This window comes from Bombus pascuorum, chromosome 2 (assembly GCF_905332965.1).
Source record: "Bombus pascuorum chromosome 2, iyBomPasc1.1, whole genome shotgun sequence".
Classification (NCBI taxonomy): Eukaryota; Metazoa; Arthropoda; class Insecta; order Hymenoptera; family Apidae; genus Bombus; species Bombus pascuorum.
In genome coordinates, this window is record NC_083489.1 from 12,351,395 (window position 1) to 12,367,014 (window position 15,620).

Genomic DNA, 15,620 nt, shown 5'->3' on the forward strand with positions numbered 1-15,620 from the left:
TAAGTATTCCACTCATTCTCCAGGATATTTCGTCAGAAAGTTTGGGTAACAAAGATACGATGCTAGTGGCTGCGTCTTATCTACCGACACGATTTATACCTGGAAGCTTCGAGCAGTCCGAGTTCTTCTAAAACACCACACGTACCTATCTAGCACCGAAACCAGACACTCGTAAATTCTCTGTTAAAATAATTAGCCTGTTTCTCGGACCACCTTGAAATAAGTTGGATAGCTTGGTTCTCGTAGTCACGGAATATTACAACGATGTGGACCAACGGCCTCGGACACGACGTCGGACACGGTTCGATTCGGTACGTTTACCTGCATGGAGCGCCATAGCGATTTATAGAAGGGTAGTATCCGGTCCCTTCGTGGTTCAAAGCCGTGTGGCGTGCTTTCTTCATACTGGTGCACGAGTAAAGGAACCATTACCCGGCCTGTAATGGAGGTATTCAAGCAGTTCACCTTTGACCCGAAAGCTCGTAGTACCGGTGCGCGTTTACTCAAGAAGATAGCTAGCCGGTGACAACTTTTTCCTCCTTTTTCACGCGACACCAATTCCTCGAGAAGGCTGCCGCCTCCGGGAAATCGCGAAAGCCTCATTTAACCGGACGAAGACCGTGTGTGTCGTCACGAGACATTCGTTTCCTTGTAAATCTCACTGCGCGTTTACATTAACGGTTGCTAAATAAATGCGTGTCGATTACGAGACGAACGTGAAACTCGTTGTTGCATGCGTGTCACTCGCGTGATTAACACGTTTGAGAGTTTCCTATTTTCACGATGTCTTCGATGGAAACAGAATTTCCCCACGATGAGTTTGACTTTTTAAGAAAATCGATGTGCTATCGCGGATCGCCTCCAACGTTCTCGAGCTACGTTGGATGCAAATAGGTTAATCACTTTCGAAAGACTGAAAGCGAGCCAAATCGGCCGATCTCTTGTTACGCTTAAAAAATTGCTTCTCTAGAAAGTCAGTTGTAACGCGACGACGTATTATACTAGACGAGATTTGTCTTAACGATATCATCGCGAAAACTTCAATTTGGCAAGTTTTCAGTGTAATAACGCTTGTATAATGAGTTTTAGCGTTTTGGTAAAAGAATTGCTCGAAAGTAGGTGAAAAATGTGGCGATGATATTGTTAGATAGGCTGCTAGAATGTATGAAGTTGTTCGTCAAGTTCGAACGAGGTGAGCAGCGATTGCAGAAGCAGGGTCGAGCGTGTGGGAAGCGTGAGATCGTGGGAAGCAGAAAAGTAGCAAGCATATTGTCGAACTGTTTCCCAATCGTTGAGACGATAAAGTGGGAAAAGAAGGGAGGAACTTTGCCAAGACAAAGTCAGAATACTCGTCGTTTTCCTGAGTAATTTTACAAAGTGGTTGTATACGATATCTGGCTTGCTGCTATTTCCATTGTGCGATGAACAACAAGACCAGGAAAATGATTACACAAGCTGATCCATCGAACTACATTTCGATTCTTCTTTTATTATTATAATTGCTTCATCGTATTATCCTCGTCATCTTTATCGTTCAGAAATAATCTATATTAAAAATTAATTGGCTTACTTCGGATTAAGTCTGCCATAGCGAACATTATTAACTTCCAATCTCTATTTCAACAGTACCTATCGATTTATCCGTTCATTTACCACGAGTATCCTCAACACTGCTACATTATTCGACATTCATGGGACAACTTGTATGAAGGAAGAAGATCAACGACCTGTCAATCCAAGCTTAACCATCATCGTTCCTCTGTACGCACAGAAGGAAGAATGACAACGTAATTCGTCAGCATCGTGGCGTGCCATTCACTCTGGCGCAATCGACGGTGCCCTTTTGTTTACCGAGTCCCCTGCCCACAAACTGCACGGATCATGGATTTTTTAATTGCCAGCAAGCTCTGAGCGTGGATGAGCACAGAAGGGTCTGTTCACGGCTTAATTCTTCTCATTCAACCTCACATTTTACACATGTGAAACAATTTCTTAACTAAATCTTCTACATACATTTTTTTATTTTCGCTCATATCTTTCAATATACATCGGCTCACGAAAGTGTTCTAATTCCTTAATACCCTTCGTGTGTTATATGAAATTTTTTGAAATTTCATTAACACATATCAGTCGATTATTCATTATATTAATAATAATAATTAATACCTCAATAATCAAGAGGCCCAGATTTAACACCTACATGTTTAAGATGACTACTTATGCTGTATAATGGTATTTTAAACATATAATTTTGTGTATATTTGCAGTAAATATTTGTTTAATAATAAATAATTTGTTATTAATAAATAAATATAAACGCTTAAAGTAATAAAATATAAAAGTTTTCTATGGCAAGTGTTCATATGTTTTCGTAAACCGCAACGCATATTTTTCGATATTACGAATATCTTACTGAAGTCATAGTCGATGTCAATATTCATCAAAACAGCAAAGCTCTTTCTCTTTAAAGACCCGTTTTAAGCGTGGCCTTGCTCTTGGGGTAGATCGAGGCTTACTCGAACGCGTCCATGCGGCACCCTTACTTTCTAACGAGTCCTCGCCGCCCTCGTCCATTGTCTCGCGGACGAATCAGCCCCGACGTGGTCGATAAAGCGCGAAAGTAGCTCGCCGTGATTTATCAAACCGTCGCTCTCTATAGTCGTGTGGAGAATTGAACAGAGAGGATGAAGTTCAGCTTAGGAGGTCCTCCGATAAACCTCCAGACTCGTAAATTACCGCCATCGTGAAAAAGCACGATGTCTCGTCGATCGTTCATCTGTAGTAGCCTTTTTAGAAAGCATTTTAGGGCACCTCCAACGAACACGCAATATTTTACACCGTATAAAGAAGTTTCGTTCGTTAAAATAGTTGACGATAACTTTTTGTTCTCGTTTTAGCTTACAAAATATTTTATATTTTGCACGTTTCAAGCCACAACCATCGTAACCACCGGTCGATGCGTGTTAATTTAATTTTTCAGGCGGGCGGTGACGTTGACAAATTTCCGCAGTGACGCAACAATTCGGGAAAATTTTATACAAAATGGGTACAAGCGAATTTACACGGCACATCGTTGGAACGTTATCGTACGCTGGGGAGCGACGCGTTAGTAACAGCGACGCATGTATCAACGAAGGCATACAAACCGCGACGCTCGTGCCCCTGGAAATCCAATCTGTCGGTTCGCATCCCCTGTACGATCGATCTTTCCACCGTTTCACGGCCGGATCGTTCCCTAATACGGTCGATAATACGCGTCGGAATCAGCTTTTCGCGACCAGTTTGAATGATTTGTGCAAAGCACGTGATTATGTAAGCGGATCGCAAGGGTGGAAAGCAGATTTCGCGGTTCGCCGTGTAAATTATACGTATCCCACATTAGGGCGAAAAAAAGCCCTACCCCCCACCCACATAGGGAGCCCATATCTCGGTCTAGAAAATGGTAGAACGACTCCATAAAAATCGCTGGAACCTGCGGGGATAGAGTTAACACATAACACTTGCTATGTAGAGTAGAACAATTCACGCGGTGTTTCGCAGAAACTAGCCTTCATTAAAACAAATTAACCTTACATCGTCTCGTCTAGGCAGAGAATAGATCTCGTGATACTTTGTCGTTTCGCGTACGGAAATCATAATATTAGTCGAGATACGACTACCGTTGTTGTTATCTGTGATCTTTCGTTATCAGAGATACCCGAGTGATTTATTAATTCATTCGATTGGTATTAAATCTACAATCTTGCAACAATGCAAATCATAAAATAAAACCTGTTAATCTTGGACGAAACAAATTTGTATAATATATCAATTTATAATTCAAATATCCAATGTTTAATTATGAAATAACGTGATCCAATGTAAAATTAAATTTCATCGAAAGATAAATGTTGGAGACAAACTATTGGGATTGGCTTGTACAAAGAAACTACGTATTTACTTCCTCTTGATCGTCTGCTTGCACGTTGTGGACATTCACGTAACACGTAAGGAGGTCGAATGATTCAATGGAATACGCATCACAATCACACACGAAATCTTACGGCGAACGGAAGCACAGAACCGGAAGCACGTGGCTGAAGTGCACGAACGACGTCGCAAGAAACACTGACTCGACGCCTGGCGTCGAATCGCTTCTGCGACGGCGCCTGTATCTCCGAAACGCGCGTCTATACGCAGACCGTCGCACGCGTCGAAATGCCTCGCGGAAGATGAATGCTATCTCGAAACTCGAAACTGCTGAATCGCAATGCTGTGATCGAACGCTTTGTGGACTATTCGAGCTCCTCGAACAAACGTTTCGAACGAACCGGAGTTTCATAACGATAAATCTATTTGAAGTAAGGAAATACAAGTAACAAATTTGTATGAATTTTTGCAATTTTTATTACACTAGTATTTGAAAAAGTGTTGAAATTTATTTGCTTTTATTTAATTTCCAATTTTGAAATGAGATAAGATTTCATGAAGATTCCAATATTTAGATAATGACCTTTTTTATTCCACCCTGTAAAATCACAATTTTCTGTTTCAATTAAAAAACAAAATAGCAGACATGTAAGAGCTGATACTTTCGTGTTAAATTTTAAATAGAAGCAGCCCACGCAACGTGGAGCAAGTATACTATATGGAAGATGGTACAGGACAGAATCGATCTCTAGAGAGTCTGGCATGGTCTAGGTGAAGGATAAAAAATGTCTCGATTACGTCACTGGAGAATTCTTGGAGTACCCTGGTCCATATTGAACGAGAAAGGAAGATGTAATTAATGGTAGAGAGTAATTTGATGAGAGACAAATTTATATCGAAATGAAAGTTATACGTGGAAAATACGTAAACGATACTTATACTCGATATAAAGAAACGAAATAAAAAAGATATAACTTGACTCCTATTAAAAAGATAATAAATAATTCATAAGCGAGTAATAACAATTAACTTCGTCCTGTTCATTAAAAACTTCATAAATAAATAATCCCAGCGTTTTTTATAGTTCCGAGATTAATTTTCATTCGCGACTATTAATTTACCGCCTAAACGAAACCGTACAGATCTTACCACTTTTGAATATAAAAAGAACATAGGAACTACACGCAGGATTTTGATCAAGATCAAAAGTTTCCAGGCGAATCGAATAATTTAACACGTAACTCTTGTTATCTCGCAACTCTACCGCAACTGAAATTAATTTGAAGAATAAAAGTCTATTATATCATAACTTTTTTTCTTTTTGAAGCATATTACACGTTCCTGCTCCAATTATATACTGTAACATATAATGAAAACGGTATAGTTGCTCTAAACTTATCAGAGGCTTGAAATATTTTTGAACGAAACATTTTCCTCCGACTATTGTTTCACAATAGGGAGAGTTCGTGTCTTAATCCTATTGTTCAAGTAACGAAAGGGTTAACAAAGAAGCGTGTACTCTCGAAGAAAGGAGATTCAATTAAACGACTACCCCTCGCTCGCTATTCCATCTACTCGACCACGCCAACTACTTATCTGCCGGAAGTACTCGGCACGCACTGTTCCTTGACACTTCGATTAGCATATAACGTAGTAAGCAGAATCCATCCGTTCTTTCCATGATAATTACGATAATCGTAATCACCTAATCGCGAACCAACCAATTTTTCACGCCACGATTTTCACGGTTCAATTATGATACATATAAAGTCAAAAAGCGTACAAAGTGTAGATGATAGATTTAACATCTTGTAAAAACGAGCATTTACAAATTGTTAATTAGATTAATCAATTAATTGGAATGTTCACGATTATCACACACCAATGTTATGCAAAGTACAGATAAGGTAAGTGTGCACACAATCACGAAAGTATTCGAACATTTATAGACACCTGTGTATTACGTGCACGTGTGCAAGTGCTAATGCAATTTCAAAATTTTCTTTATAGCATTATTTGCACATAGAGATTTTCTATGGTATGCGTGCAAATATTTTTGTGAGTTTGTCACTACCAGTATAGATACAAATTGCAAAATGATAACAAGTTTGCAAACATCAGTCGTGATGCGTTAATAAATATGAATGGCGACGCGAGCCAATTTCTCCTATGGTGTAACGTTTACGATGAACAATAGAATTACACGGTTTGACGTATGAAATAACGTCGTATGCTAATTCGTACATACGCCACGTAGCCCCGCAAGTTTTCGCTCTGAAAGAGGATTAAATGGTGGTAGGCGATCATTTTGCATTCTATGTAACCGCACATTCCTGCGGTACACAAACGGCGGCCATCATCAAGGAATTGCAGTCTCATTCGATATAAATGACGTCTCTCAAAAGAAACGTCGAAATTCCATTACTTCGAAATTTTACTCTCAGGAAATCTTGTGACAGTAAATAAAGAGCAACGATAAAACATCACCTGACTCGACTCACGATCGATACTATTCGCAATTTCATTCACAGCGTGATGTATAGCGTATCAATTACCATCAAACGAGGAATCGCCAAGTACATTCAAATTATCATGCAATTGCTGTTTGTTACTATAATCTCCGGTAATAAGGAAGAAAATATGATACTGCGATAATATTTTCAAGGTTAAAGAAGAAAATGAGAAAGAAGCCGGGTATCTTGCATAAATGAAGACACGCAAGATCTACGGAAGAAGGTTGGCTCCGTATACACCACGAAGTTTCATGTCAGCTCATAGAAAATCAGATTATTTAGTGTATAAAATACGTGTTTTGAAAACGTATCGACTTCCTCTCAAACCATCCCCCACCCCTTTGTTTCCGAATGACAAGTATGTTTTATTCACGCTCGCCATTCATGACGACCGAAGACCAAAAAGAAATTTACTATCGTCGACTTTCGTTTCGTCACGGATTTTAATCCGTGTGTCGTTCACCCGCGAGAAGAGTGATTAAACAACGAGCATCAGAAAACGAAATAACAGCTGAGAACCAACTAACAAAAGTTCCACCAAGCAAAGACGAACAAAGTCTGAAACCGTCCGAAAACCACAGCGCAGCCATTTCCTAGTCGATGTAACGGTAGAGACTTAAATAACTCACGAGCAGAGGTCACAGCAGCGGAACCATCGACTTTTTGGTGAATCTAGAATGAAAATAAAGAAACACGTAACTCACCGTCGGTGATACTTACGAGAGCGCCCAACGTTTAAAACATGATAAATTGAAGAGATAATTTCGAACTTTATTCTACGTTTCCTAGAAACTTAATCTGTGTATTGTATTTCGTCCGTGTGTATTATCTAGTCGCAAAGACTCTGGGACTACAGACGTATTTAGTCTCTGTGACTAATAATTCATATTAGAGACTTGTTTAGTCTCTGTGATTAAATAACATCTGCGTATCGTTACAAGAGGTTATTGCATTATACACTCAGCTAATTCAGTATACACACTCTTCTTGTATACGTTTCTCGCTCAAGATGACAGAGACACTGGCTATCGATTTACAGGATTTTTAGTATTACTTATTCACTGCAAGGTCTGCATTCGGAAAAGCAAAGTTTACCAATGTCGACGAATTTACTGCTGAAATTTTCTCTCGACCGTCTCTCGAAGCGTTTCGTCCTCCATCCCGTGAAAAGACGGGATATTCTAACAGCCTCCCATGAACATATTAGCTAGCGACGTAGCTCGGGTCTGACTCGCACCGCGTTATCAACATCGCGATAAATATAATCTCACATTTCCTTAAACAACGTTCCATGAGATTATAAATTTTATATTGCGCTCCTGAAAACTCTAAGAAGCAGTATCTCAAAGCATAACACGTTTCTCACATAGTATACCAATCTCTCTGACCCTTCTTTGGCCTTCACCTACGCATTGAACTTTATTGCTCACGGTCAACTTCTATGTAAGGAACTTATAGATATATACGTTTGCGTTTGACGACTTGTATTCTTTCCTGAAAATTCCACCTTGAATGCAATTTTTACGGAATGTTTCACATCGAAGAAGGAGCAAAGGCAGAAAGTAATAACGTTCTCGTACACGATTCGCTCGATTACACTCGTGGCCTCTTTATAACCGGCGTCTGTGCGCTTTTAAACGATATCCGCGCGATTATGGATGCACGAGGGTATGGAAATTATTTGCGACCAGCTGTCGGCGGCAGTTTTACGGTGAAAGTGAAACGTACGAGGCAGTCGATTAATAAACAGAGGGGGCTTCCCTCGAACCAATTTCTCGGACGCATCTGGAATTTCCTCGATGGTTGTCTGAACGATTTAAGAATAAGGCAGATTCGATGAAATACGCACGCGATAAACAGCAATTAGCCAAACAAGTTGCAGAGAGAAATTTCTGGATAAAAACTCTCGACGGTTTCGAAATATTCAATGGAGAAACTCTATTGGAAATATTAATCAACGAGGCGAGAATAGACTATATTCCTCGTTCTTTATGCACTCTATTCTGAATGGGAGATATTGAATCAATCGGAGAAATCGAATCGAACGTGTTAACAATGAAAACAAAGGGGGGAGATGAAAGATGTTTCTACGTTCATTTACCACTCGAACAAAACCCAGGAACGAAAAGTTCAAGCTAATTACTGAAATCGAAACGATATCTGTTTAAAAGTCTTATTACGCGATTATGTCAGACATTTCTGCGCAAACATTTATTATCCATTGTTCGATCCAATTTACTTTTCGAGTTCCTATAAGGAGATTAAAGCGAAAGAAGACAATGTAAATTCGGCTTCGCGCGAATGTAACCAAGAACTGCGACGATTCGCAGAGCAACGTTCGTTCCGGGCTGTGTACTTCCTTTAATTGACTGTGTGTTTTTCCTCTCCCCAACACGTTCACACGTTGCTTCCCATCTTCGACATTTCCCCCCTTCAATATCAAAGCGTACATGCAGCAAATCATGTTTCCTTCAATGGAAAATCGTGGAAACGGATGGGAGAAGACAAGCGGACAGGAAATCGTTTCTGTGCCGGATATGGCACAGAATATTAATAGGTTGTAGGGTAATCGTTATACCTGTATCATTTCCGATTCCTTTTTCTTTTACTTTGTATTGTAAACCGATATAACTCAGATGAAAAGGAACCAGCTACATCATGAAACTTTTTATTTAGAAATTTCCGGTTATATAGAAACTTCCTTGAAACTACGACTGAAAGTTGCTTACGCAACTCTCAGTCTTCAAAACTTAGAAATTCGCTTAATGTCAAACTTCTCCAATTAATCTAACAAAGACTCATAACAATGAAGTATCTGAAAGTTTCATTTTCCTATCAAGATATACGGCATTCGTAAGTTTCGCGTATCAACAGCTAAGATTTATTCACGTTTCACGACACATAAAATAAAGTCAATAAGCAAGTACGTAAACCAAAATCAACAAGTACCTTTTCATACGATTGAATGATTCCTCAACTGTAATTTCTTCATATTATTTAAATAGTTCAAGCCAAAAGTGTACAGACTAGTTTTAGCAGACCCAATTAAATTATGATAAAAAAACGCTAAAAATCGAGAAATTGTCGAGCACACCCAACATTGCTACTAACCCACTCGTAATCGTTAAGTCTGCGTTGTATCAATGATTCTTCGTCGCTGGGCTTCGTGTACATCGATTTTGCGTAAACATGCGTATCAGCGCGATTCGTATTGAACAAATAATTCTCCCCTTCTCGCTCTTAGCAGTGGTCTCGACGAAAATCGTGGAGGATAAGGTTATGGTTACGCTGGATGCTTTTTCTGACGAAGTAGGATGAACTGAAATATATGAAGATGATAAGTAGATTTTCCTCGATTTTCTCACTTTATGACTAACAGACATTTTCATTCGTCAAAACGACAGTTCGCTAAAAAAGACACATCCACTATAACCATAGTTCAAGAGCAGTTTGTCGTCTATTTACCACCTGACTGCATACAGTTCGCAAACATGTTTGCGAAACACAGTGATATCACGTAGTGTGGATACAAAAATATTTGCAAACATCTTGCAAACGCTGTGCGCAAACAATGTTTTTGAACTGTTCACTAACGAGTACGAGCCTTAACGAGTGCTCAAACGTTCTCGCGTACCGAATGGATTTTCAGTGACAAATGACGCGTTTGATGCAATATGTAAACTCCCGTGGAGTAATCGAGCTCGAAAGAAAAATCGACAGATTACTGTTTCGTATAAACCGTTACTCATCGATTTCGAAAGAGGCAGACAATTAAAGAAACAGGCAACAGGCACTTGGAAGGTCGAATCAACTGGCGCGTCGGCGCCGCAATCGATGTTTTGGAGTCGCTATCGGCTCTGCGCTTCTTGGTTGAGCGACAGACCGATAAATGAGGAACACGAGCGTGCATACGCGCGAGAACGAAATAACGAACAAACGAACGAAAGAACGGACAAACGAACGAACAGACAAACGAACGAACGAACGATTTCAACGTGGAAGGCCAAGTTCGTGGCGACCTTCGTCCGCACGATTTCAGGTGAGATCGTGACTAAAGAGCGCGATCGAGTATACTTTCGATCGCTGTACCAGGGAATAGCATGCTGGTTTATTGACGATGGAGAAACGAAAGATCGTTGAATTTCACCGACCTAAAAAACGTTCGTCCACGTTGCTTCCTGTCGTTTGAATTTCGACGATAAAACGCGCAGTAAAAACAATTTCACGTGAAATGGAATGCTCTCGAGTCAAGGCACGCGTACGATTCAACTTCGTTTTTCTATCGACGATAAGTTTAGATCGGTTAGAATGGTTAGACGGTCACGTCGAAGTCATTCGAAAGAAGTTGTTCGCGCGACGCGGCAACAATACCGTGAAATAACGTTGTTTCTTGCAGTGCAGCTCCGACCGCAGAACCTCGCGTAACGTTAAGTGCGGCTTTTTTAGTCTGATCGTCGTGTCCGTTAGATTTCGTGCACCTATCGGGGTAAAGGGGGACATTAGTGTAATTCCGCGTAACTCGAGCAGGACTTTAACCCTTAACTGAAAACATCCGTGCGTTACGGTTCTATGGTAATACGAACGATTATGTCGGCTACGCTGATGTTTCTAACAGTATCGAACATTTCCGTGTATTTTTTTAAAGCTTCGCTAAAAGACATAAAGTCTACTGTGTTAATATTAATTGTAAAACGAATTATAGAGTACATAAAAAGTAAAAGAAAATTAAATACTGTTTACGTTTGCAGAATTTAATTAAGACATTTCATATGAAATATATGACCATATTGTACCTTCCTAAGGTGTCTTTGGAAAAATCCTCAACCACAGTAATCGCCGACGAAGCTACGACGACCATGGTAGAGCTTCTCTCCCATATCTCGTCGCTGATCAAATGTTTCTATTTTGAAAATCTTGTTCTCAAACCGTAACACTAATAAACAGCATCCACTATCACTTTTAAAGAAAAAATTGCTGCTTCATAGACCAATGAAACACCATACGAGGAAAAAGGCATTCAAACAGTTTCTGTCCACTCTTCGATTCTCGTTTTCAATTTGCAATGCAAAAACACTGGCAGACTTCACCGTTCGAAAGCTTTATCAATCATCATTTTCGAGACACGTTTACAGGGAAGTTCGTGTAGTCAGTTGGTGGCAAAGGGCTAACGACGCTTTTAATTAACAGCGAGCGAAAGGATACGCTAATGCGAGTCAAGAGCCGACATTCGTCAGCGCCTCAACGAATCAACTCGTCACTCGATATTCATCAAGCTAGGTCAGTTACGAACTACATACTTCTCTGGCCGTCACGAAACTTCTAACGACCCGAGATACTCGTCTCACAGGAATACACGACGTTTCGCGAACATTTTCATCGACACTGGCGTCTAAAGCTCACTCGTATCGAACTCGATCAAATACTTCGTATCGTACGATCTCGATAAAGTCATACGGTCGACGATTCGCACATTGAACCTTTATCGTTTCTGTGTCCGCTTGCCTCGCGTTTGCTGAGAATCTTCGAGTCACGCGAGCATTCCGTATATTACAAAAACGTCGATCCCTCTAAATATAAAACGAAAAACGATCGAAGCTGAATCACGGTTTCGTGGAGCAGTTCGCCATTCGTCTCTTTTCCTCTCCGATCCCACTTTTGGTTGGTCGACAGGTTTGGTAAACAGGAGCGTTCTCGGTGGCTGGCCTGATCAAAGGGTGATTCGTGAAACGAGCAACGACGTCTCGGAAACACGGCACGCGAGCGCGCAGAGCCGACGATACACCGTCCGCAGTGTTGATGTGAAGAGGAAGAAGATACGACTGAAGGTGCTCAGCGGCGTTCAAGGCGCATTCACCTTGGCTCCACGCACCTGTGTGCACGCGTGAGCGAATCTGCGCGCTTTCTCTCTCTGTCTGTCTAGCGGATACACGGCGTGCACACGCTCGTGACCGCTCCGGCCCGTGTCCACGCGAATTTTACGCTCGCCCCGCGAATCGCCGGAGTTTCACCGCGACCGGCATCTACGGCCTTGATCTTGGCTCGCGATGTCTTGGCCACCGATACTCGGGGACACAGCTCGCGGGTCACGATCGCGGCTCGAACGACGTCGTTGTGTCGCAACCGGTTCGAGGTGGTAGCAAATATAAAAATCCGAGAGTTGCGCAGACCCGTGCTGGCATTCGAGTGTCGCGAATTTTTTACGTTCGAGAGAACACATAACAATGTATCTCTTATCAAATTCTACACTTGTAGGATATTTTTTATTCCTCTTCGAAGCTAAGCTAATTATCCGCATGCCTGTTGTAGATTATCGATCATCACGCTCATCTGCTTTTTCAACGATTTTCCACGTGCATACGTCGCCTAGTTTCTCTGAAAGTCAGAATCTTGCATACACGTGAAGATCGACAGAATAGAAGATGAGAGAGCGTGAGGCAGAAAAGGGCAATTAAGCTCATCGGAAAGAGACCAGACTGGCGGACGCAACCTTAAATACCTCGCAGCGCAATTAAAACATCGTTAATCTCAGTAATGAGAGCGCACGCGTTGACGCAGCTTTAACGCAATTACAATATACCGTGTGCTGTCACAGTCTGAATGCGATGAAACTCAAGATTTAAATACACGTCTGCGATCCTGACGAGTGATACGACTTCAATCGAGTCCTAGTATAGCCTACAGATATAACCTGCCTACCAAATCCGTTAACCGTAAGGTTCTCTCTTCAGCGGATCGAGAACGGAATTAATTCGCGATCGAAAGTCATTTTACCGAACTCGTTCCTCATTGAAATTCGGCCTCTAAAACTGCTTATTTTTTCCATTCTCACTTTGTTTCTATACTAGAAGTATTCTGAAATGTTGTGTTTCTTCTCAAGGACACCTGATGTCGAGGAATTCGTGGTTGGAATATTAATAATAATCCTAATTTCGAACTGGATTTCTTTAAATTTGAATTGTTTTTATTTGACTATTGTAATTTTTCAAATGCTTTTCCAAAGATATCATACTCATTAATATATAATAATATATATACAATAAGAAATACTGTAACATCACCAGAGATTCCAGACATACCATATCACACAGATACCAGATTTTGTTTTAATTCACGGATCAACTTATTTTAGCTAAAATCCACCATTAGATCTAGACATGTATTTCATTTATTTCTCAGTGATAAAACATTACTTGATTTTTTTAACGATAATTAATTATATTTCTGCAATCATTTTTTCGATTCTTCATCAGCATGTACCAACGAATCATTTGAAAAATAATAGAAAGATTTTAGTATCAATTTCCACAAGCTTTCATGACTAAATACTAAAATGCTAACGTGCCTTAATATTTGATCCATTTTATCTATATTTTCCTCAAACCATATACTTCGTCACTTGTACCACTTTTTCTTGTAATCACTCGTTTATCTCGAGCCATTCATCGCTCTGAGCGACATGCGTCCAATTAATGCACTACAAGTGTCTACCGATGCGTTAGTAGCATTTTCAACTTTCTAACGCGACAAGCAGAAGATAAAGGGAAGAAAACACGTTCACGGTGAAAATTCCGAAAGAAACCAACCATACCTTTGAAGCTACAAATATGTGCCGTCCTATGGAGAAATAAAACTTGCAGGAAAAAGCATCGTTAATTGGCATCACTGATCGAAATATACGATTAAATCAATGATAAAGACGAAGCTTCCATATTGTCAGTCTAATGGAGAATTTCACGGTGGATCCAATCGCGATAATTCGAGTCACGGAAGTTTCTAATTAGAAATGAAAATTATACGATGGGGAAAATGTTTGTCTATCAGATCGAATGAAGCAGAATATATGCATAGTGCGGTTAGACAAACACGCAAGCTCATAGATCTAAGCCGTTAGAGACTTGGAGGAGTATAGGAAGTGTTTAATTAAGATGGACTTTAATCTTGAAGGTAAGGACGATATATGTGATGTGCATGCGAAACGTGATGTGCAAAGAGAATATTCTTGTGTAGAATTGCGGTAGACTAATTTTAGAGTGCTAGAATTTGATCTAAGTAATGGCGACGAAGGCAACGTGGTTTATGACACGTATGAATTTGGTAATTTAGTTAATTAGGGAATAACTAAACACGCTTGCTTCTGCCTTCATTTATTACATAAGCATTTAAAATAGAATAATAATGAGCAATTTATAATATAGCCAGAAGAAGTGCAAAACTATAAAGACAGTAAGAAAGAAAATAAAGACATCATTTATAGCATATGTAATAAATATACACATTTATTTCTAGTTTATTCATGCAAGTATTTCATCGTAAAGAAATTATGGAAAAATGTTCGATGAATACTAGTAATAGCTGGTAAAAAAAACTAGTAATACTTAATCTGAATGGATACGTCAAAAAAGCTAAAAGACATAACAGCCGTGTTTAGTAATGTCTGAATTTAAGGCTGATTTCGGTGAAAATCGTAGAAAGTATATGTAAACCTTTCGACACATAGTGCAGATATCGGCTGCGACATATGGCACTGACGCAATGCATACGATTCAGTAAAAATAACGGGACACGGTGATCTCTCGCTGAAACTGGTTTTCCGGGGTACCGGTGATGTTACTTCAATCACGATGGGGTCCCAAACAGCGTAGTAATCATAGAAATTACTGTTGCGCTAGACATTGAACAGTAGTATTCGGATTTCGCTAAACATGGGTCATCAGATTAATTGAACGCGAATGTGAACGCGATACTCTTCGCAACAGCACTTTCATTCGATCGTAAAGGACGTAATAACCAATGCGAAACTGAATGAACTATATACACATGAGTTATACGGAAGAAAAAAATATTGAAACATACTGAATATGATATAATAAATACATATGTATACATATATCACATGAAAGAAAAGCAATGAAATGTTATAAAATAACCTGCCACGGAAGTTGATCTCCAACTGGCTCACCGGCGCAAGTAATGCCATTTCCAGAGAAAATGGAAACAGACGAGAACGAGTCATTCATTGTCGCCGACAAAGTGTACTTTCTCAAATGATTGTGTGCGTAGAACGATTCACCGTGAGCGACAGGCGCGTGCTCGAATGCGTGAGATGCGTGAAATGCATTAGACCGCGTGGTACGCACGTGTTTAAAACCAGTTTCACGTGAATCTAAATGACTCCCGCAAAGCGTATTTCCCATTGGA

General features: G+C 40.0%; 1 protein-coding gene across 4 annotated transcripts in view; it reads right to left on the bottom strand.

The window, feature by feature from the left end:
* The window catches only part of LOC132916537 (WD repeat-containing protein 47), a 79,850-nt gene that overhangs the window by 63,088 nt on the left and 1,142 nt on the right, over nucleotides 1-15,620 (bottom strand). For 2 of the 4 annotated variants that reach the window (XM_060976629.1, XM_060976628.1), the window contains exon 1: nucleotides 11,216-11,295. The exons of 1 other annotated variant lie outside the window; for it this stretch is intronic. In XM_060976629.1, coding sequence (XP_060832612.1) covers nucleotides 11,216-11,280 — 65 coding nt within the window. In that variant the 5' untranslated portion in view covers nucleotides 11,281-11,295. Of the gene's footprint in view, nucleotides 1-3,940; nucleotides 4,113-11,215; nucleotides 11,296-15,620 lie in introns of those variants that run through there. One more of the 4 variants, XM_060976630.1, reaches the window with a different exon arrangement.